Source organism: Rissa tridactyla, chromosome 18 (assembly GCF_028500815.1).
Source record: "Rissa tridactyla isolate bRisTri1 chromosome 18, bRisTri1.patW.cur.20221130, whole genome shotgun sequence".
Classification (NCBI taxonomy): domain Eukaryota; kingdom Metazoa; phylum Chordata; class Aves; order Charadriiformes; family Laridae; genus Rissa; species Rissa tridactyla.
This window is the reverse complement of record NC_071483.1, coordinates 2,879,983-2,903,666: the sequence shown is the minus strand read 5'-3', so window position 1 is coordinate 2,903,666 and position 23,684 is coordinate 2,879,983. Positions and strand designations below refer to the sequence as shown.

Here is a 23,684-nt window from a genome sequence, read left to right as displayed (position 1 = left end):
ACGAAGCATGAAGGAAAACTTGGCTTTGTGTGCTCTACTTTGAACCTGTGCTCATTATGGAAGAAATAGCTGTTTTTTTCTATCGTGTCACTGTATTTCGATGCTATAACCCCGCTTTGACACTGGCTGTGGTACGTGTGTGTTATCTCCGCCGCTGCCAGGCTGGGCCTCGGCCTTCGGGGCCCCTTCCCCGCCCGGGGCCTGTTGCTCTTCTGGCGCTGGTACCGCGCCTTCCCGTGCGCGGGGGCCGGTTTCGCTTGGTGGGAGCAGAGGAGCCGCCCGGGGTGGGTGTCAGAGGGGGCCCGGCCCGGGGGGAGGGGGAGCAAAAGGGCCCCGGTGCCGGCCCCGGTGCGGGCGGCGGCTCAGGGTGGCGCTGGGCGCCACTGCCGAGTGCGCAGGCGCGGCCCCGCTCCGCTCCTCCCCGCCTCTTCCCGTGAGGCCCCGCGGCGGGCGCGGCGCTCCCGTCGGGCCGTGCGCGGCCGGAAGCGGAAGTGAGTGTGCTGGTAATCATGGTGCCGCCGGGGCGGGGAAGGAGGTGCCGCCGCTGCCGGGAGCTCGGTGAGCGCGGCGGGGGCGTGGGGGGCGGGCGGCGCGGCCCCGCTCAGGCCGCGGGGGCGGGCCTGGGGGGAAGTGTAGCACCGTGTTTGGGAAGGAGACGCCTTCCCCGGCCCATGGGGCGGGGGCCGCGGCGCAGGGCCCGGCGCCTCCATCGCCGCCCCCGCCGCCGCCCGCCTTGGGGCTGGGGGGCGGCCGGGGCCGCGGGGCACCTGCCCGGCGTCCTGCGAGCGGAGCGGGGCCCGGGCCGGGCGGGGCAGAGCCGACTGACCCGGCGCCGCCCGTCCTTGTGTTGCAGATGAGTCGTTCCGGGCTGAGTGCGCGGTCTCGCAGTGAGAGGCGGTGAGCCATGGGGGAGAACAGTCCCGACGGCAGCGCTATCTACTATGAAGCGGAGGAAGACGATTTAACCCAAGATGACAATATGATGAGGTTCGCTGATAAAAACGGGATGGTTTCTTCATCATCTGGGACGGTCTACGACAGGACAACTGTTCTAATAGAGCAGGACCACAGCGTGTTGGAAGATGATGAGGATGAAGGACAATGTGGTGATCACTTGCCTTTTTTACCAGAGGGTCATGAAGAAGGATTTCATTTAATAGCAGATCATGAAGGAATGTCCCAGGGTTATGTGCAACATATTATTTCTCCAGATCAGATTCACCTAACAATAAATCCTGGTTCAACTCCTATGCCAAGAAATATCGAAGGAGCAACGCTCACTTTGCAGTCTGAATGCCCAGAAACTAAGCTTAAAGAAGTAAGTGGCTAAATATCATTCTGAATTTTGTGCTTCTTGTGAGAGCTTTTCACCTGGTGACCTTAGATGCTTTGAAAACGTAGTTTTCTAAAGCTGTTTGGGAGGTAGTAGTTTTGTGGGTAGAAGTTTGCCTTGTTCTTAAAGGTTATTGTGTAGTGGAGTGAATGACACTCCATGAAATCCGCTGTTACTCTTAGCGATAGCAATGCTTTGTGCTGATAACAGGCTGTTTCCCACAGTCACTTAGTGGGTCAGCAGCAAAGCTGTGAGTGTCACTTTCTTGTGAAGCAGCCAGGAAGCACTTTTTGACATGTGGTAACACGCTAGATAGCAGGAAAATACGGTACTGAAAATGTATTTATATTAGTAGCGTATGTGATTTTTAGCGGTCTTTTATTTTTCTTTCGGTTGGGTAATTATTTCCTGAGTTCAGAGTTAACTAAAAAGAACACAAACTCTGTTATGCTGTGGTTAACCACATTGTTGAGAAAAGCACATCCAAGTTGCAGGTTAAATTCCAGACTGTTGGCAGTAGCTAAAGTATGAAACTTAAGATGCTAAACTTGTAGTTTTATTATGTCACTTATAGGGAAACTATGAGAAGAAAATAAAGGAAGCTGTTGTATTTTGAAAGCTTAAGTCAGCTTACATATTAAAAATGGTGATTACTTTTAATTCTGTTTTCCTAATGAGTTCTGCCTCCATGAAAAGCGATGAGGGCTTGTGCAGACTGACTTGAGATTCTTGCTTTTTAGGCACAAAAGTAACGCAAGTTTGACTGAAATACCAACACAGGGACAACTTTGTGCTTCCTTTTGGTGCTTCTGAGTTAAATAAGGGATGATCTGTACGAATGTCTGTGGTAGTATCAACTGCTTGTGTAACCGATATTCAGTGTAAGAGAGAATTACAGAAATGGGCCCTTGCTGAGAAAGGAAGCTGGGTTTGAACGCTCTGAATAATTTAGATTAGCAGGGAACCTTCATTATCGCTCGCTCAGCAGTGAGGAAATGGGGCTGTAGGAGGTCAGCTCTGCGATTGTGAAACTTCTGGACTGAGGTTTGCTCAATAAGCCCATTTAAGTCTAAGGAACTCCTTTTGCTCAGTTATTATTCCTATTAGCAGCTGCTGTATCCTACCTTCTTAGCTGCTAAAATGGTTAATTTTTTATGTCAGTCATATCAGTACTTTCTTTTCTTTTTGTAGGATAATAAGCTGCAATCTGTAGTGTCTGAGAACAGCGTGTACTAGCTAAACAGATGTTGATGACTGCACAAGCAATTATACTGATTTTATTTCTTCACTGCTTCTTTTTAAAAAATGCTTGTTAGACCTGGGATTTCCTAGTGAAATCCTGTATGTGAATTTATTTTCCATCTCTTGAATTAATTTTCGGGGGCGGAGGGGTGTTACCCTATAATTTGAATGCAGTGGAAATAAGTCCTAAGCATATGTGACGCTCTTCCATCTTGAAAAGCCCTTTTTGTCCTGCTGTTTCAAATGCTTGATAAATTTTCTGGAGGTGGGGAGGGGAAGCTCTCAAACCCCTGAATATTTGGCTCATCTTGAAAAGTCAGCAGTCCAATTATTTGGTACTTCCAAAACATATGTAGCAGTTCTCACCCTGTTTTAAAGTCTTAAATTTTCAGGTCAATCTTAGATGTTTATGAAGCAAAAGAAGGTTTTACACTTCATTAACTACCTTTAACTTCCTTTTGTTATATTATAGTTCTCTCACTATAATTTTGTCTGTAAGAATAAATGTGATTATAGTCTTCTATTTCAAATTCATTAATTTTTGTGTTCAATGATGACGTAGAAGAAATCGCAATTTAAGGGGAACCTCGTCAACTCAAGATGAGTTAAAGGCAGACTGAGTTTAAGTAGACTTTGGCACGGTGTGTCAGATGCGGCTTTTGCCAGTCTTGATTATTGGACAGTTAGTTCCTACTTCTAAGGTAAATGCTTAATTAGACTCTTCTGGCTTCCCTCTGGTGTGGCTCCTTGGGAGAGACAGCACACTGTCCTTTGCAAAAGCATGTGCCGTGCAGCTACAGCCCGTGTCTTCAAGGCACCTTGTTTCTGTACGCTGCGTATCCCGGCCATGTGTGGGTTTTCCTGTTGCTGCCATGTTTCTTTGTTGTTGTTGCTTGTGCGTGGTGATGGTCTTGACTACTTGCTGCTGTAACTGGAAGTCTTTCATGGTCAATATCTACATAATTTTATGTGCGTAATCAGTGCTTATTTGATGTGCTAATGTTCCTAACATTCCTAAGAGAGGACTAAATGCTTTGCTGCTTTACAGAAAGTTTTATTTTAGTATCACTTCATGCCTGCAGTATCCTTCTCAGCATGATTTGTGAAATAAAGATTTGGCCTTTGAGAAAAGTGGGAGCACTGCAAGGCCTCTGTCATAGTTCAGGCCATTAAACTGAAAGTGTTACTGTTGTATTCCTTTAAATGTGTGCACTGGCAGCTAGGAACCAAATCCTTAATCTATAATTAATATTCTTTTCTTTCACTTTCTAGACCTAAATGTGAACACCTAGAAAGCTTAACAGACTGCTCGTATGACTTTTAGGTAGTTCATGCCTGTGTCAAATTGCTTGTGTATTATGGGAAGTACGGTGGAGAATGTCCTGTAATGCAATATGTAAAATGTTATTTATAGTTGTCTTAATGCCTTTCTGGCTTTATAGTTATGATATTTCTGTGCTCTCTGTAGGATCTCTTATATGTCTCACCAGCTTTAATATTCAACAAATACTAAGGTTTTATCAAAGGAAGTTGAAGGTAAATGCCAGCCTGTTGTGGGATCAACAAGAGATTGACTCGTGTAACTTGGGAGACTACACAAGAGATTACTCAGCTCCTATATACTCAGATTTTATAAAGCTTTGTTAATGGAGTCCTACTGGCAATTTTGTCCCCTAAAAGTGATTTTATACTTACCTGACAATAGATCAAGGCATCCCATGTTATTCCGTTCTCAGCTTCCAAGCTGTGGCAGTAAAGAACGGTGATTATCAAATGCTCTTTTCTGATGGGCGTACGTAAAGAAAAAAAGAACAGTTGAGTCATGAGATGGGTAGAAACCGGTGTTACACACTGGTTACGTATGGGTTCGTCCGGTTCTCCCCAATTCAGTATCTGGTGTTTTTGAAGACAGTCTGCAGCCTTTTCTAAGCAGTAGTACTAGGTATTGTGAGAGAGGTGCTTTGTGCCTTGGAAAAGAGGAAAATTGCTGGCTGATGCCCTGCTGTATTATCTTCCTGACTAGTTTTTAGAATGCTGAATCTGCAGGTTCCTGCTCCTCTGCTGTGAGTTTGAGTTGCCTTTCTAAGCGTCTCCAAATTAACATTTATTGGAATACTCTTTTGCTTCTTGCCTGTCAACCATCAAGTTCTCTCCTGGGCTCTGTAGTCACTTTTACATGCTAAGGTTTCTCAACTGCAACAGTCAAATGAAAGCTGTCAGTCTGATAATTGATGTTGAAGATGAATTTATTCAAGCATATCGGATGGCTTATTCCTTCTACTTCACAAGAGAGAACGAGATGTAATTAAGCGTTATGACTTGCACGCTGGAAGCTTCTACATGGTCTCTTTCTGCCTACAGAACTCTTCTTCTGTAAGGTCAGCCTGCTTTCCAACGTTTGCCACTCCTTCCTTGCATAGTGCAGCAGAAATATTAAGTTATCTGATAACTAAATGGCAATAATTTTTTTTTTTTTTGCCTTTGGGGTCAAAATCTATTCCATGGTCTTTGACGTTTAACTACAGTTCTACCCTGCCTGGATTCCAGAAATGCTTAAAAATTAACTATGCAGCATTTTGTCTCTTAGGTTAAGAGATACCAGTGCACCTTTGAGGGCTGCCCACGCACCTATAGCACTGCCGGAAACCTGCGCACTCACCAAAAGACACATCGTGGGGAATACACATTTGTCTGCAATCAAGAAGGCTGTGGCAAGGCCTTTCTTACCTCCTACAGCCTCAAAATCCACGTTCGAGTGCACACTAAGGAAAAGCCGTTTGAATGTGATGTGCAGGGCTGTGAAAAGGCATTCAATACACTGTACAGGTGGGGAAGGCTCTGCTTGTTTCTCTTGTAGTTGTGGCTGTTGCTGTTTTGCAAGTTGCGTGTGCTTTTCGTTTGTGTCTGAATACAATTGTTATGCTTCTTTCAGGTATATGGGTATAAACCCCCCAAAACATGGAAATGCGATACCAAGAGTAGCATGGCAGAACCTATCATGACGTACTTAGCTTATTTATATTGTAATAGTGTTGAAGATGGTGCACAAACACAAGGAATTCATAGATTTGCTTGAGGACTTTGGAAGTGATACCAGTTACTTCTATAAGCTAGTTACCTTCAGTTCAGAATAAGTTAAGCCTTTGATCTTGTCCTGCACATTTGAATGAATGGCTTGCTTGCCTCAGGTAGGGGCCATCTTGTACTACAAGTTGTAAGAGGGACTTTTTTGGCATGCTTTTTAGGTTGAAAGCACATCAGAGGCTTCACACAGGGAAAACGTTTAACTGTGAATCAGAAGGCTGCAGTAAATACTTCACAACGCACAGTGACCTGAGGAAGCACATTCGAACACACACAGGAGAAAAGCCATTTCGGTAAGATGCTGGTTGGCAGTTTTTACTTCCGTAGGACTTCTGTAATAGGCCACCTGTGTCAAAAGGCAGCTATTATTGTCCTGAATGAAAAGCTCTTCTCATAAGAAAAAAGTGACGGCGGCGAGTGTTTGAGCACGTTTGTTCTGGAGCTCCCTCCGTTGCCTGTAAAAGTGGGTGAAATGACTGTCTTCAAAGACAAGAATAGCCAAGCTCTTTTTTTAAATGTAAACGTGTGTCACGATGAGCACGTTTCTAAAACATACTGCTGCTTCTCTGCTGTGAATGAATGTTTATCCTGTGAAGGAGGTCCCCCCAAATGCAGACTTCATGCTTGAATTTTCAAGTCCTATTCAGAGCCCTGCTGTAGTCTGTGTAGCACACGTAGCAGCTGTCGGGAGGGATGTGGTTGCTAACACAGAGCAGCGTTAGGCCTGATTTTCAGAGTCCTGGGTCTATTGCAAAGCATGATCTGAAGTTGTAACTAATGCATCGAAGCAGCCTGATGCTAACTCTTCTGTGGTGTCATTCAGGTGTGAGCATGACGGCTGTGGAAAGGCTTTTGCTGCGAGCCACCACCTTAAAACACATGTTAGGACACATACTGGTAAGTCCCAAGGGTTTGTTTTTTCTTTGATTGAGCTTATTCAGTTTATACTAACTCTCAGAATCCTAATATGCTTTTATACTTTTTTATATATATATATCTGTGTGTGTGTATAATATGGGAGTGACACCAAGACGAGTGGTGCAGTTGATCCGCTGGAGGGAAGGGATGCCATCCAGAGGGACCTTGGCAGGCTGGAGGCGTGCGCCCGTGTGAACCTCATGAAGTTCAACAAGGCCACGTGCAAACTCCTGCACCTGGGCCAGGGCAAGCCCCAGTATTCCATTTATGCCTGACGGGCCTTGAATTTCATGAACATGTTTCACAAATGTATCGGTAACAGTGCATAAAAATTAAATGTTGTGTTCTTGTGTCAGTTCATGTGGTAAAATGGAAGCTTTTATCTGCAAGACTCCCAAGAATGCTTAATGCGTGAAGTGGCATTAAACAATCTTGTTTGTATAAAACATTATCACTCTCCTATGTGCTTTAAAAGTATGTGTCTCATACAGCGTTTGTAAGTTTTGCTATATGTGTTTTTGCTGTCTATAGGGGAGAAACCCTTCTTCTGTCCCAGTAACGGCTGTGAGAAGACTTTTAGTACACAGTATAGTCTCAAGAGTCACATGAAAGGTCATGAGAAAGGACATTCCTATAATGCACTTCCCAATAACAATGTGTCTGAGGTTAGTAGCACTTCTTCCTAATGCTTCCGTGTTAGGTGGATACGAAACCATACCTTGCGGAAGAAGTTACTTGGCCTGCAGCTTCTTCTAAAGGTATAACTTTTGAGGCTGGGATTTTCAAAGGGAATTGTAACTACTTGGTGCGCTGTCTCCCATGAAGGGGCCCGCGGGCGCCTCTCTTTTGAATTGAGAATTCAATTTCAATTCCGAAATGGCTGGCATCCGAGAGGGCAGTGTAGGGTTACTCTCATCTGCTGTGTTTATAGCATGCTGACAGTAAACAGCAGGATCAGTATTTCTGAAACTTCTAGCATGGTATTTGGTTATCAAGTTGGTTTTGGTTGTTTTGTGTTTTTTTTTTCTTTTTTTTAGAAAAGCTCATCTAACTTTGTCTATTTATTTTAATCATATTAAAAGTAATGCTTGGGCTACTGCTGCTTTGACGAGTATGCCACGTACTGACACAGGTTTATAGGGAATTATATATTATCGTGCTTTCCTTGTAGATCTTATGTTTTAATTGAGACTACGTAATAAGCATGTGAAGTAAAATAAATACTAACTGTTAAGGTTTAAATTTTTTATTTTCTGTAGGCTGACTTGTTCCTGTGCTAATTTCAAATTCCAGCTTATTTAATTTTTTTGAAGTGATGTGGAGGAGATGTTAAGAATCCTTGACAGTTACTAAATATACTTTGCTTAGTAATATTGCTCCTTTGATTTTAGAACTGACACTTGGGTCAAAAAAATTCTGCGTAGGCAGAATTGTATGGACCCTAAAAAGTAATTTAAAACATTCTGACACTATCTTTTTAATATATAACTCAATTTCTTTTTTCTTCTTTACAGGATACAAGCCACTCGCTTTGTCTGAGCGACTTAAGCCTCATATCAACAGATTCAGAATTGCGGGAGAACTCTAATCCGGTGAGTTACTGTCTGGGAATTGCCTCACCCATAATCTGGGTTTTGCGGTTTTTTTTCTGGCGCTGTGCTTGTCCTGTCAGCTAGAACACAGCAGATCAGAAACGTCTGGCTGGCTGCTTCTGTTCTGCGTCTTCAGGCCTCCGGCACGCTCTGCTTTGGGCTTTCATTTTGCTGGTGGAGATGAGTGACTCTGGGTAGAACTAGTTTAGATGTACTGAATGCTGCTCTCTTGGGTGTCTTGCCATAGTTTGCAGGACAAAAAGCGTGTTTCTTACACACCCTGTCAAGGCTGTAAATATGACATTATTGCTGTTCTTTTTGGAACATTGGAACAAAAAAATAAACGCTTCTGTCCAAAAGCAGAATAACTGAGTGAAAGAGGGATTTTCCTCCAAATTATGCTGTGCTTAATTCAACCTGTTTTTTAAAGGGTCTCCAGCTGATTTTACCCTAATACTTGCTTATTGATAACTGTTGACTGAGGTTAAATTTTACATAGAGGAAAATTAGATATTAATGAGACCGTGTAATTCTTTTGTGCTTCGATGTGGAGGCAGTATGCAGCTTTTCAATATATTCTGTTCCTAGAGCAGCGTGGGTGATGGTAGTGCATAGTCCAGGATGTAATCTAAATGGAGCCATTTTGTTCTGCTCCAGAAAAGGTTTCACAAACAGCCAGGAACAAATTAATTTCTGTTTCTAACAGAGCATTACAAGAAATAAGGGCTAAACAAAGTACGGATGCAGAAGAATATATTTTACTTTTGAATGACTTATTTATTTTTGTAAGGATTTGCTCATTATGTTGGTAGTTTTTATTACCCACAATGAAAATCTAAGTGTCATTTTACACTAGATAAGTGAAATATGTTGCCTTTCCTGAAGGTGGCTGGTTAATTGGAGAGTTATTTCTGACATCCGTATGCTGCTTGACTGGGATTTGTGCAAAGTTTATGGACACCTGAGATTATAACATTGTCTGATGTCTTCCTCTTTATTTTCTGTTTGCCAGACACACGGACAAGACCTTAGCACAATCTCACCAGCAAGCATCTTTGAGTCTATGTTTCAGAGCCCAGATCATACCACAAATCAGGATGACTCTCAGCAGACAGGTACAAATTCTATCTGCACTATTTTAAGAGAGAGCTTTTTGACAGTTTCTCCCCCTCTGCGTGCTTGTACTTAATTCATCGTTTCAGACTGAAGATTACTGCCCCACATAACTCCGAATAGCAAACAGAACTTTAATTTAAGTGTTGAAACTCCTTTGTGTTGAAATGCGTTGGATTCACAGTCGGCGTGACACTTGGACAGTGGCGGGGGAACTGCCCGAGTATTTACAGCACGCTGCTGTACAACGCTGATGGTGATGCTCTTGGACTTGCCGCATAAACGTTGTTTTCAAGCTTCCTCTCTTGATGTAGCTGCACAAACCCCCTGATAAAACGGCTTCTTAGAGAGAGCTAGTGAGGCTGATCAACTTGTGAGTAGTATTGAGCGTCACCAGCTTCCTGAATTTGGGCCTACTTTTAGATTTCACCGCCTAGTGTTACATGGTTTTGAGCACTGGTCTGAAGGTGTGAAAGTGGAAATGCTTTACTTTGCAAAAATCCATCAGCCAGCTGATAAGTTTGTTGAAAAAGTTGTTTATTCAGATCTTAAGAGAACTGATGTATCTCTTTTTCTTTCTGTCTTTTGGCAGCTGCCTTGATTGAAGGTTTTAATGGCGATGCAGACTCAGTCACTGCTGTTCCACCTTCTGCAGGAGACTCGGCGTCGTTGTCTCTTCCACTTGTACTGCAGCTTGGCATCTCTGAGCCTTCGCATTCAGCACTACAAGCCTCAGCAGCACCTGCTGCTCCCTCCTCCATAGGAACCAGCTCACAGCAAGCTGCATTTGGAAATCCTGCAACTGTTTTACAATCCCCAGAAGTGCCTGTTCCTCACAGCACACAGTTTGCGGCCAGTCACCAAGACTTCCTGCAGCACACTCAGACACCGCCACAGCCCATCGTACAAGGACTTTCGGTGGTTGCTGGGGCATCTGCCCCAACAGCATCGAGTGCCACTGAGCCCCTGCCAGCTGTAGTTCAGACTGTGCCTGTTGGTGCGAACTCTGTTCTGACCAGTAATCCGACTATAACAATTACTCCTTCTCAGAGCACCGCTATTCTGCAGTCCAGCATTGTCATGGGAGAGCAAAACTTGCAATGGATCTTAAATGGTGCCACTGGTTCTCCGCAAAGCCAAGAACAAATGGTTAGTATATGCAGCACAGCTTTGAAACAGCTTGAACCATCCCTCTTCCTCCTAGAGTCCTTGCCTTTGAAAAGGATGGGCATCAAACCTGGAATTGTAAGATACAAACCAGGAGGGACTATATGTGTGTCACCAATACAGCCCCTAAAATAGATAGAGAAATAAATCGAAAATAGACAGAGAAATCCAGGGTTCAGAAAAAAATTGCTGTCGTCCTTTCCCCAGGGACAGACTTCTCCCAGCAGGTATCAGCTTGCTTTATCCAGGAGGGCGCACCACGTGGCCTGAGAATATATGTGGGTTTTAATCTATTACTTTGGACAACTAGAAGCACAAAAAGCGCTGTAAAGTTTGTGTTTACACATTTTGTAATCTGTCTCTTCCTGATACAGCCTGATAAAGATAACGAAAAGTTTTCGAGGAAAACAGTGTTTCTGGTTCTCCAGTAAATCTGGACAGCTGAGACTTTGAGTGTTTTATCTTTAAGAATGCTGTCGCTGTCTTTAGACTTTCTCAGTTGGAAATAGTCAAGAGTGAATGGCAGCAGGTACAAGCAGTAGGAGCAAGCACAGCAGGTTTTTTAAGAATACGGTCATTCAGATGTCAAAACCGACTAACTGTGTTAACAAGCAAGTAGTGGGGAGGGTGATTACTCCCCGTCTTTAGGACTACTGAAGTAATGCTCTGAGTTCTGCAATAGCCAGAACATAGCCCAGAAACAAGCTTAAGTGTTATATTTTTTAAGTTGTTTTTTTTTTTTTTCCTGTGTGTTCTCTTTGCAATGTGTGTATAGCTGTTTCTTTTGATTGCAGCTATTTAGAATTTGAAGAATAGAAATTTGATTGGAATCAACTCACACTTTTTTCTTTTTTTTTTTTCCTTAAAGCCACAAGTTCCAAAAGTAGTAGAAAAGGTTTTCTTTACCACTGCATTACCAGTAGCTGGCAACACAGGTAAGCTTGACGCTGAACTTCCTTTCTTTTTCTCTGTTGTACTGTTACTTGACCAGGTTTTGTGGTGATTTTATTGCTTGCAGAAACGTTGAAGACGATCGTTTGTTATTTTTTTTTTTTTTACCTTCCTGGGGTTTTAAGCGCAGTCTGATGCGGATTTATAGATCGGTGCTGAGATCCGTCCTGTAGTAATTTCTCTAACAATAATCAGGTTCACAAATCAGATCTGGTATTCATAAAAATGGTATTTTAATGGAACTTACAGAGAAGAATAAGAGATAGAAGTGCAAGGACACAATTTGTTTTTTGTTCTTTTAAATGAAGACATGAAACGGGTAGTAAAACTTAATCAGTTCTTTAGTAATTGTTTTTTGTAAGCACTATCAAAATGATACACAACTGTAGAAGTTCTGTTCCGTAATGTGCTTCCTACACGGTGTTGTTGTATTGCAAAGATGAATCAATCAGAGTCAGGAGAGATCAGGTAAGCTTAAAATTTAAATCTTCAAAAAGAAAGGAAGCCGGGCAAGTAGAGCAGCATAGGAAGAGTGAGGAGGAAGCGTGATGAGCAAGATGCGAAAGGGAAGCAGACAAGAGAACGTGAACAGGAAAATACCTGTGTTGGTGTCAAGGAGTAGAATTACTGGTGTAATGTTATATCATCGTCTTCAAAGATCGGGGGCATTTGGATGCTGCTCTTTATTGGATTTTATGCTGTAAAGGTTACGACGGTTGTCAGAAGAGACATACTGTGCTGCGTAAAAAATTTAGATCGGAATTCTAGTGCCTGGGTTCAACCTGAACAGGCTGCTCATCAACAGAGTACCTGCCGCTTTTTTCTTATTTATCATCTGCTAGAGGTTTTAATTGTGCTTGGACAAAGTAACACATAATCTGTGCTGCAAGGTGTGTACAATCTAATTTAACAAAGATGATTTGTCTCTCCCCGCTGTGAAATTATGTAGTTCCGTTGTGTTTTGTCTTTGTTTCACCTTCAGGAAACGCTGTTCAGCAGATTGGTCTCAGTGTTCCTGTCATTATTATAAAGCAGGAGGAGGCCTGCCAGTGTCAGTGTGCCTGCCGAGACTCTGCCAAGGATAAAGCCACCGTTAAGAAGGAATGTTCCTCACCTGATTCAAAAGCTTTGGAGCAGCCAGCTCCCCAGCTGCAGCCTCAGACCTTTCCTTCCTCTTCCCCTTCTCCTTCCTGTGGGCAGGGCAGTCAGATAGTTAACCCTTCAGACTCGCAGACTGAAACGTTAAGTGCCATGGATGTATCGGACTTTCTGTCCCTCCAAAGCCCTGAAACCCCATCTGATATAATTCCAATCGAAGCACTACTGCAGGGTGAGGAAGAAATTGGTTTGAATAGCAGCTTCTCTAAGTGAAGATGTTCCAGATTTTCCTTTGCACCTGGAGGGTAAAACCCTTCTCCTTAGAAGCAGAAACTGAAGGATCGATTCTTTCTCCTTCCTCTTTGGAAGTTTTGTGGCTTATTTCTGCTTCACAGATGTCATCTTAGTCACGTCCCAGGTACATCCGTCTTTGAGAATCTATCTAAAAAAAGAAAAGGAAAAAAAAAAAAGAAAAAGCTAAGTTATATATGAACTGTTTTGGCTGCACTGTCTGTCACTTTTGCTTGTCATATGTGAACACAGAAGTTAAGGTTACTCGTGTGCAAAAAGATTTTAAAAAGAAAAAGGGGGGGTTAGTTTGTCTCCAATTGCACATCACTTATGTTTGGGATTAAGGTACTGGCAGCGAGTGGGTCTTTGTTACAGCTCCTTGGGTCTATAATTTTCCTCTGTCTCTTACGTCTGATACTAACCATGCACTATAGGGGGAGCCCAGGAAAGGATTTGCTGTAGTAGAAAATGGCATTATTGTAGAAGATGATTTATCCACAATTTTATTGGAATGTGATTGTCACATCACTGAGTTGGGAGCTGATGCCTGGGTTTGCTTTGTGGCAACGCTGTTACTAAAGCCTATGGAAACTTTGTGGAATTTATTTCAGTCGAGCGCAAGCACCTTGTGCTCCTGATAGATCTGTTCATTTAATTTCATTAGGACTTACAAGTGTGGTGGCAGACACACTGTTTCACAACGTGGGAACACAATGGGAGCCCCTGCTTACTCGGGGTCGAGTCAGGTTTTTTTTGCCTCTCTCTGAAGGCCGCGGGGGGTCCCAGGAGTAGTCAGAGTGGTGCCTCTTGCTCTTTTGATTTATTTGGCTCTGTTCAGAAACAAGTCATCCTCTTAACCCCCGCGACTGTTTAATCAGGAGCATGGTGCCTTTGCTGGTTACTCTCATCTTCTGTCAAGAACAACTCCTAGGAAAATTTTCAGAATGATTCAACATAAATTCAGTTTGAATTCAGTGAGTCTGTCCTTCAGCTGTCCCTAAACGCTTCCTTTTTTTTTTTTTTTTCTGTTGAGCTACATAATTTCTGCCTGAATCTGCCTCCAACCTACTGCAATGCCAGCTTTTTGTGCACGGGGCTATTTCTTGACTAAAAGATGTTACACAACATAGTAGTTTTTCATATCAAACTGAAAGTCTATATTCTAACCTACTCAGGGTAAATAAAACACAAACCCCCCTTCCACCAAAAAGCCTGTAATGTTGCAATAAATGCAGTCTCATTCTAAATAGTTTATTTATGCTGCATTGTTTTAAAAAATGTAATTTTATAGTGTTTTATCCATCTTTCTGGCTTTGGCTGTCAGTCTTTTTGTGTTAAAGGAAAGAATATTAAATAGTCTTTATTCGGTTTACAGCGTTGTCATTAGCGAGATACAAAGATAATGACTGTAAGCCAATTAACATGGAGTGTCTCTGCGCACTAAATTTAGGAATGCAAGCTCCTAGTGGATAGAGATCTTTCCCTCTGATCAAAGCTGCTCTCTGTACCTGCTGGGGGAGGATCACAGGAGTGCAGCCAGACCTTGGGATACGGATGGTTAGCAGGTTTTTAACCCTCTTGCGACATGCTGTGTGTAGCCTTACCAACACTGCTGTCACAGTCTTCGTGGGACAGTGGCGTCAGCGATCTCGTGTGTGCGATCCCCTTGCGAATCCTCTGCCAAGCACGGAGGGAGTCGGGCTGGAGGGAACTGGCGCTTCGCCTCTCTGACAACTTGCTTCCAGTCGTTAAGTGCAGGAGGGAAAACTGTGTCCCGTTAGGGAGGAGAGGCTGTGCAAAGAATGCTTTTTGCCTGTCAAGCGTTGTCTGACTCTGCCAGGGCAGAGTGCTCTCTTTTTTTGGTAATTGCAGTGATGAGCTTGGGGGCACCAGCTGAATGGGAAACGCTAATTGTGTTTCCCCTCTGCGCGTGTTGGCGTGTGTTGCAGTGCTGTGGCAGTGGGGATGTGGGTCCTGCGGCAATAAGGTTTGCATCCGTGAAACACGGATTAACAAGGTGTTTTCCTTTTTGTTCTTGTAGCAGGAATCCCTCGAGGGCAGTGAGATGGTGGTCTCCTTTGTTTTTCTCCTATAGCTTCATCTGGTGATAGAGTTTGGTGTCACGGCAGCAAGGACTGCTTTGAACACACAAGAAATAGTCTCAGGCCTGCATGGCTGGGACTGTCCTCCCAGGGATGCGTCTCCTGCCAGCTCTCCTGCGTAGAGCTCCACTTCCGAGGAGGGCAGGCAGCGCCTGGAGCTGCTGGGGGGTCCTGGGCACGGGCGCTGCGACGGGCCTCTCTGCGTGGTGTGGCTGTGGTGTTTGAGGGTGAGTGGATGTGTGTGTGTGCGTGCGCGTGTGTGAGACTGCTGATGCGGATTCCTCTGGAGTTGTGGGGTTTTCTCTGATGGGGACAAGGGTACCAGATGTGGCCTGAAATGTGACAGCTGGGGGACGTAGCAACCTCTTCCGAGTCTTTCCATCCTTCAGGGAAGCGTTTTTCCATGCTACATTTGCTACTCGTAATTTAGTCCACCTAAAACACGCTTGTAGCGTCTTCAGAAACTGCTTTGTGGCAGAAACGAATAGAAGAATCTACCAAAGGCTTTGAGATGGGAAGCTAATTTGAAGTGTGGTGACTGGCTGCACGTGTCCTTGCCGAGCGAGCGGGTGTCGGAGTTTAACTCTGCTGCTTTCTCTTCACAGCTGCTGTCCTCTGTTGGTGTGTGCTGGGAAAAGCAACGTGTTCCAAGTTTACGCTGACTTTTAGGTGCATTGAGTTTGCTGTTACCCTCTTGTTATGTGCATCAGGCAGGCTGCGATTTAGGTGAAACTAATTAGGGTGTGTAATGAGGCAAGAGCAGCGTGATTCTGTGAGCGCCTGCATCCCACCTGGTCGCGTTGTACAGATGTGTGCTTTCGTTGTTTAATTGTTGGTCTGCTTTCCCGCGTGTTCCATGCTGCATGTATCTGATCGGTTTCGCAGTGGACATGTGCGTTATCCCAGTGCTGTGCGATCGAACGCTGCCCTGACAGGGGGTCAGTAACGCGCTCGGATGGGAGGGGACCCGCGAGCAGCTGGCAAGAGAGGGCAGTCGCAGCAAAGCCCTGAGGTTCCTCGGTGCCAGAGAATTTTCTGCCCTTCTCCCCTTGTTGCCCCAGCATTTAGCATATTCACAATAACATTTTTAATAAAGGGAGGAGTTTCTACCACTGTAGATTTGGTAAGACATTGGATTCCCAGAAAGGGGTATGTTTTCTCTTAATACGCTGGAGCCCCCGAGAACAGCGTGCCCTCCCCTTGCAAAATCTTCATTTCACGAACCCCTTTAATTATCAGTCAAAGAGCAAAACCGCACGGCTCCGGGTTGTTCTGTGTTAAAGGTTTTGCTGTTTTGTGTCTTTTGGGGATTTACTTGGTTACTTACAGTTTCTAGATGGGTGCCGAAGCTTAAACGTGTAGAATGGGTCTAATTACCAACGTGAGTAGCTCTAGTCGCCAAGCAGTGACCCAAGCAAGCAGACTTGGCGTGCAGCTGAAGGCTGGAGAAGTCGCTTTTCATGCGTGTAGGTGGTGGAGGGATGGAAAAATCAGCACTGTTTAAATGCTGGTACTGAATTATATAGAACAAAGTACGAATTGGGCACTTCTGTAATGCTGACTGTGTCCAGGAAGACTAGTTTGCAGAACCTCATACTGGTATCTAAAATGCACTTTAGGTTATTTTATCTTTAACCCAATTGCTGCAATTTCTTTTGTATATACTTTCACAAAGTTTATTTTTGCTCTGAGTAAAAGTTAACAGGGGTGTGCAAAGATGAGCACTTAACTTGGTGCAATACTTGTAGCTAAAGATCATTGTCCCGCGTGGTCAGTCTGTCTGTGTCTGTCTAACCGAATCTCCGTAGTAACTAGCTCCGTGACATACTGCCCTTCCCTGTCTGTGCCCAAGAGAAATTATGCATCATTAGCAAAGTCCAATCTATGCAAATATTCCACTGAGAGCACTGTGCTTTCGCAGGCCTTTTCTCTCACGCTTTCTGGTGGGCTGCTTGTCACTTCTGTCGGACACAACTGTGTTGTTGGTGTATATTCTTTCTCCCTCGTCCTCCGCTCTGTTCTGCCACGCGAGTACGAACAGAAGTGACAAGCTGGTCTGAAACGGGCATGTTGCACCTTTAAAATTTGTCTTGGCAATTGTTTTTGATGTCATGTTACCTGCCTTACTCCATGGAGGATGGCGCTTCTGCAGCCATCCACGATAATTGTTTTTGCAACTGCAGCAACGTCGTTAAACTGTTTACAGTACTCTTCCTGCACCGATTATAAACAGGGCTCGGAGAAGGAGCTGCTGACTGGCCTGTTGGTTGTGGAGCTGCTGGGGGAGAGGAGTTGAGGTGAAATTGCCCTTGGAATTGACTGGAGATGAAAAGCTGTTCCTGATTCCGGGGGGGAGCACGGCTGGCAGCCGCGTGCGGGATGTGGAGCAGCCGGATCTCGGTGTCGCGGTCTCTGTTGTGCCGCTGGCTGGCTGCGAGACCTTGGGCAAGTCGCTCGCCCTGCCCCTGCCTCCCGTCCCTCCCTCCGAAATCAGGAGCACGAGAACTTGTGTTTGTCAAATGCTTTGAGATCTACAGGTGAAAAGTCCTTGGCATGAGCGATCTGAGCTAGCTGGGCAGAACTGGTAGAGTCAATTTGGACTATAAGGAAAAAAAAATAAAAAAAAAACAAACAAAAAAGAAGAAAGCATGTCTTTAATAAACCCTACAAATTTCTGATTGCATAGTTTTTAATTGGTACACTATTTTTTCCGTAACATATTTTGGAAACAATGTCAAGTTTTTATAAATGTTACCTGTAGTTGATACTCATGGACAGGGCTGAACTTTTAACTTTTTTGCGTCTTGTCTTGATAGAGATCATATGTTCTAGAAGTTGGATTCTGTGTCTGCACTGAGAAATGCAAATTAAACTGGATATTTATGTAGTAGCGTACGTAGTCTGAGTGTGTGTGTTCTTGGAACTAGTTTAAAAATCCCACACCATGCTTTTGATGGTGTGCAAGCTGGCCAAAATTTGGTTTGTTATGCAGTGTACACTTTCTCAAATAAATGCAGTTTCTACTTTTTTCTTACAAGAAATTTTTTTCATATGATCTTTTTCAGCAAAATCAAGGGTATGTTTTTGCAGTACCGTAGTTACAGTAGCTGGTATTTCTTGCTGTGTAGCTTTGTGTCCTTCCACTTGCTTACTGAACCGGAGCTGGCTGTCTGACCCTTGTTCTGGAGAGTTGTAGTTGCAGCCCCATCTCACCCAGCCCGGCACCGGCGCGCAGGGCTGCGCGGACCTCGGGTCCGGCTCCTCCCGAAGCCGCCTTCAGCATCGCCGTCCGCACGGCCGTCCGCCCGGCAGCTCTGGGAGAACCGCAGTCTGGCTGCTTCCTGCTTTTGTTTCGTTCGGCACGTGTGGGGAGCTGGGCGCTGGTCTTGGAGATGACAAAATAAAAGAAAACCCCAGTTTTTCAAGAATGTGTGTATGGTGTTAAAAGGAATTTATTTAACTATGAAACACGGGAACAAATGTGCTTACATTGAGCAATGTGAAGATGTTAGTTACAGGTACAGTACTTCCAAAGGAAGAGCATCTCCAAAACCCAAAAAAGAGTAAAATATGAATTTGTATTTTTTGAAGAATGTAAAATGTGAAATAATGGTGTTTGCTTAATTGCTCATTTTGTATGAAGTTAATATTGTACTTTGAAATATCTGCAAAGAAGTGGAAATTAACTTTTTTGGAATTGAAAGCAATATTAATACTAATGGAATCCTAATTAAATGCTTATTTAAACATTGTGTTATAATAGTCTTTCCTAAGAGCATTTATAACTTAGCTGGGAGATGAGTGTGAGCGTCCTCCTGCCCCCTAGGCCAGCTCAGGCCATGAAGGTATTTCCAACAGCAGATGCTTCCCTCCCTCACCAACAGTGACTTCGTAAACAAACTTCACCTGGGCACGGATAAGAGATAGATTCACAACATCCACTCTATGTGTTATTCTTCATTTTTGAAAGTGGGAAATGCTTGCGTGGTCCCTTTCCTGCAAACACCAGCTGTGCTCAGCATACCTCCCCCCGCCCTGGCAAGCGCCAGCAAGGTGCTGTGAAAGGCAAAATTTCCTCTGGTAAAGATGGTCATTTTAGTACCTAAAACCTTCACAGCGGGGATGCCCAGTACTTTCCAATAAAGAGAATGGGAACTTTGGGGAAAGCTATTGGCAATAAGGAAAACAGACTGAATCTCCACTCTGAATAAATCAAGATTTCAGTGTAGTAAAACAGTGTTTTAAAACATGTGGCAAAAAAACCTTCCCCCAGCAGCTGGAGGAGGCTGCAGACCTCCAGGCGGGGCCTGCTCACAGCCTCTGCTCACGCAGCAGGGACTTGGGGAGTGCGGTTATGGCCGTGGGCCGGCTGCTCCCCACAACCCGGGTGCCACTGCAACTGCTCCAGCCCCGTTAGTAGCCCAGGAAAGTGGCCACGCGTGACCCCAAGGGGTGCCATCCCCCCGAAGGCCGCGCTCCTCCAGCGAGCAGCTGCTGACCGCTGTGTATGGAGGGGACGGGACGCGGCCTGAGCCAATACCGCTTTATTTCAAAGTGCAGATTAATAAAATAAGGGATCAGTGCAACAAGAGAAGGCAAAGTCCAGGGCCGCAGCTGGGGCAGTCGGTGACAGTCGCTGGCTCCTCAGGGCCGGGCTCTGCCGGGGCGCCCCCGGTCGCTACGGGCCGCTCGCCCCCTCGGGCCGCTCCCGGCAGACCCGGCCCCTCAGACCCCCACGTCCCCCCGGGACGGGCCTGGCGCCCGCCGATCCGGGGAGCCGGGTGAGGCGGGGGCCGGGCCCGTCTCCCGCCGGTCGGCGGCCAGGGCGGCCCGCAGGGCAGCCATCCCCGCCGTCAACTCCTCGCAGGCGGCGATGCGGGCCCGCAGGCGCCGCTGCCGGGACTCTATGCGGCGGCGCAGCTCGTCCTCCACCTGCGGCAGAGGCGGCGGTCACCGTCGGCACCGCGGGCCGCCATCCCGCCCCCGCCCCGCGCCAGCACCCACCGTGCGCCGCCCGCCGCACCCCGCCGCCGCCATCCTGGCACCGCCCCGGATGTGCGTCACCGCGCCGCCGGGCGCGCGCCGGAAGCGGGTTTTGCATGCGGCCGGCGACGCTGGCGGGGCTGGCGCGGGCGGTGGAGGCGGTGGGGCCGGGCCGCGGCTGTGGCGACCGCCTGCTGCTGCCGGCCCGGCCCGACCCGCGGGGTGCGGTACCGGTGGGAGGCGCGGGCGGCGGGGAGGGTAGGGGAGCCGGGGCCGGCGGTGGTGGGAGGGCCGGGGGTGCGGGGCCGGCGCTGGAGCGGGACGGGGTTGTGGGCCCAGGGGTGTGCGGCCGGGGCCGCCGGGCCGGGGATGGTGGGAGGGCCGAGGCCGGGGGTGCGGGGCCGGGGGTGTGGGGCCGGCGGTGGTGGGAGGGCCGAGGCTGAGGGTGCGGGGCCGGGGGTGCTGGGCCGGGGGTGGTGGGAGGGCCGAGGCTGGGGGTGCGGGGTAGGGGCCGGGGGTGTGGGGCCGGGGGGGCCGGGTCGGGGGTGCGGGGCCCGGGCTGAGGGTGCTGGGCCGGGGACGTGGGGCTGGGGGTGCGGAGCCGCCCCGCTGACCGGCGGTGTGGCGCAGGCTGGAAGGAGGCGGTGGCGGCCGCTGCGGGTGCCCTGCAGGCGGGCGGGCTGGTGGCGCTGCCCACCGACACGGTTTACGGCGTGGCCTGCTTGGCCCAGGACTCCGCCGCCGTGCGGAGCATCTACAGCCTGAAGGGGCGGAACGGGGGGAAGCCGCTGGCCATCTGCCTGGGGGACGTGGAGCGGCTCTACAGGTGGGTGCAGGCCGCTGGTCACCGTGCCGTGCCCCGGGGCTCTGCACCGGGCCCCAGCCCTTGTGCCGTACCAGCCGGTGGCGGTGGCTGCTGCTCCCGGGGGGAGCCGGGTCTGGGTGAAGCCATGAACCGCCTCCTGCCCTGCAGGTACTGCCAGGTGAACGTGCCGGACGAGCTGCTGCGGGACCTGCTGCCAGGGCCTGTGACCCTGGTCTTGAAGCGTTCGGAAGAACTAAATAAAGACTTGAATCCTTTCACATCGGTAGGTCTTCGCACAGGATGAATCTCTGTGTTTTTGAGGGACGGTACACTGTTTTTGTGCTTCTGCTGTAGTAGCCTTTATTCTTATGCATGTGCATAGCGTGCTTGGCAGTGACTGGCATTTTCCTGAAGCCGGTCCCTGTGCTGTTGTGCTCCCCGTGATTTATTTGAACACGGCGTAACCCAACTCTAGGGGCTAACTTTGAAAGCGTGTCTGTCATTATCGCTAGTTCAGCAGGCGTTGATGTATTGATTCTCTAGAGTATCAGCTTTAAGTCAAGAGGGTTTTAGGCAAGGCAAGGTCAAAAATGGTTACTGTGTGTGAAACCGTGCTCTCTTCTTCCTTGTAGCTGGTGGGTGTTCGTATTCCAAACCACCCTTTTGTTAGGGAGCTGGCACGAGCTTGCTCTGGACCACTGGCTTTAACAAGTGCTAACATCAGCTGTCAGGCAAGCACGCTGACGGTTTCGGTAAGTCTGCTTTTGCCCCTAAGTGACATTTTTGTGGTAGTCTGTCAGAGCCCCAGCCTCTCACAATTGGAAGCCAGCTTTGGCAATAAAATAAGGATTTCTCTTCTGCTATTATTCTTTTTTTTTTTTTAAATGGTAATCTCTAGTTAAAACAGCCTGTGGATATGTGGTGTGGGGTAGCTATCTTGCTGTGACCCTCACCTTAAGGGGTGAGGAGAGCAGAGCTGAAAAGGGATATTTAAAGGCTTAGACGCAGCTTTTGAAGTGGGTGCCAAATCTGAAAGACAGAAATTGCTGCGGGAGGGATGGCTGTGCAATGAGACTGCTGCTGTCTGTACAGCTCCTTGCAGCCTGGTAACTAATTGTTACTCAAGGAGATGGCTTTTTGCAAAGCTTGTGACCCTGGCGATGGTGTAGCTGTGCATAGTACCGGACAGACACCCTGTCCTTGCCCCCAAATGTCTTAATAGGCCTCTAGCTTTTTTTTGTGCGCTCTTTAATACACAGTGGTGCAGCTAAGAAGTCTCCAGCCAGAGAATCCTTGTGGCTTTCCTGCATCTCTGAGATAAATCTGTTCTCAGAAATCAAACTGGGATGTGTTTGTGACAGAAAAAAGTGAGCTGACCTGATAGAGGAAGGAGAGGGACCACGTCCCTTGGCAGCAGAACGTCCAGCAGTGTCTGTTAGAACACGATCACAAACCAGCTTCAGGGCTGTTAGCCACATCTCTCTTTTTCAGGAATTCCAAGACCTGTGGCCTCAGTTGTCCTTAATCATCGATGGAGGCCCGATAGGGGATGTCCAGAGCCCAGAGTGTCGTTTGGGGTCAACCGTGGTTGACTTATCTGTGTCGGGGAAATTCACCATCATTCGGCCTGGCTGGTGAGCACTCTTTGCTGAATATAAATTATCTTTTTATTTACTTGAAATGAAATGAGGCTTTCAAGTTAGGGCGGGTTATGTTTTGCTTCTTTTCCCATAGCAGTTGAACCTTGACATTAATGTCGCTTAGCTTAATTAGCAGGAGGCTCAGAAATCCTGAAAGAGCACTTCAAATTCCGAGCCCAGGAGACCCCTTTCTAAAAGCTTCTATGTAAACGCTGTGGTTTCTGGAGTTCATGTTCTCCTTGGTTCAAAATGCAGTACTGCGTCTAGCTGATGCCTCTTTCCCGGAAAATGCAGTTTAATCCTTAAAAACCCTTTTTCTGATGGTTCTGTTTCCCCCCACAGCGCACTGACATCTACAGTTGAAATCCTGAAGCAGAAGTACGGCTTGATACCAGAATCAGCTTAAGACTTGGGACTCTGAGGAGGCTCTGCAGAGCTGGTAAAGCTGGGCACCGTGTGCCCGCGCATTCAGGAAATGGGCGTTCATGGCCTTGTTTAATAAGGTCGATGGGTTATGTCAAGGTTAATAACCAAAAGATTTAAAAAAAAAAAAAAGAGAGAGCAACAGTTGATATGTATCTGTTAATTAGTATCACATCTGCCGTAGTCTGAGGAAACCAACCCAGATACGTATGCTGAGCTCTTCGTGCTGCTGTACCATTCCCAGATACCTGTCTGGTTTGCTAACGTGATTAGGCCTTTGAAATTTGAACTTTAGACTGTTCTCAAGGCGGGATGATGAAGATAGTGTCTGATCCACCCTCCCCTTAACACTCATTCCATGTCTTTGTTTATTGTATCTGCACTGAAAGACAAGCAAAGTTGGAAAAGAGGTTTTTTTGCGCTTTCATGGTGTTAGAGCTAAGGTGTTCTCTGGCTGTTTTTCTCTGTTCTGAATGTAATCAAAACCTACTGCTGAGATGAAACTGTGTAAGTGCTTTTGAAAATTAACAGTTGGTTAAAGGGTCCCTATCTAGACAAGAGCTGCTCAGAAAGACCTGATTCTCTCCTCGTATAAAGAATGAAAACAAGCTCTTAGTGTGCTGGTCTTCATTTTTTTAAACGTGGACTTCCCGCTCTTGATTCTGTTCTGAAAGCAGTGCTAAGCTGAAGTAAATAGGAAATGGATGGAAGTTTCCTCTGGTATTTATTCTTCGTTGTTAAAGTAAAGTTTATGGAGCTGCTATTAATTTAAAAACTGGTAAGCAACTTGCCTGATTTTGTTATAAATACTTACTTTTAGACGTTATTGTCCATCACTGTTGACAGACTTAGGTGCTTAGTAAGAACGTGTATGCAGTCATCATAAATAGAATCTTGTTTCACATCCAGAGCTGCCACTTGTCATTTTTTATTGATACAGAC

At 46.4% G+C, this 23,684-nt stretch overlaps 2 protein-coding genes across 5 annotated transcripts; both read left to right on the top strand.

Annotated features, from left to right (window-relative positions):
• Positions 1-473: 473 nt before the first annotated feature.
• On the top strand, positions 474-18,319 carry MTF1 (metal regulatory transcription factor 1). Of its 3 annotated transcripts, XR_008469754.1 has the most exons (12): positions 474-558; positions 854-1,318; positions 5,163-5,401; positions 5,821-5,952; positions 6,483-6,556; positions 7,109-7,242; positions 8,092-8,169; positions 9,182-9,284; positions 9,875-10,431; positions 11,318-11,384; positions 12,350-12,916; positions 14,831-18,319. XR_008469754.1 is itself a non-coding variant. In XM_054223678.1 (11 exons), the coding sequence occupies exons 2-11, from the start codon at positions 905-907 to the stop codon at positions 12,769-12,771; spliced, it is 2,187 nt and encodes a 728-aa protein (XP_054079653.1). In that variant the 5' UTR covers positions 474-558; positions 854-904; the 3' UTR covers positions 12,772-18,319. The 3 variants fall into 3 exon arrangements, 2 of the variants coding, with proteins under 2 accessions (XP_054079653.1, XP_054079652.1); XM_054223678.1 differs by having other exon boundaries at positions 12,383-18,319; XM_054223677.1 differs by having other exon boundaries at positions 12,350-18,319.
• A 1,665-nt stretch (positions 18,320-19,984) lies between these two features.
• On the top strand, positions 19,985-23,447 carry YRDC (yrdC N6-threonylcarbamoyltransferase domain containing). 2 transcript variants are annotated; one of them, XM_054223951.1, is made up of 6 exons: positions 19,985-20,096; positions 20,505-20,700; positions 20,848-20,962; positions 21,312-21,431; positions 22,171-22,313; positions 22,662-23,447. In XM_054223951.1, the coding sequence occupies exons 1-6, from the start codon at positions 19,991-19,993 to the stop codon at positions 22,723-22,725; spliced, it is 744 nt and encodes a 247-aa protein (XP_054079926.1). In that variant the 5' UTR covers positions 19,985-19,990; the 3' UTR covers positions 22,726-23,447. The 2 variants fall into 2 exon arrangements, with proteins under 2 accessions (XP_054079926.1, XP_054079927.1); XM_054223952.1 differs by lacking the exon at positions 21,312-21,431.
• Positions 23,448-23,684: the final 237 nt, after the last annotated feature.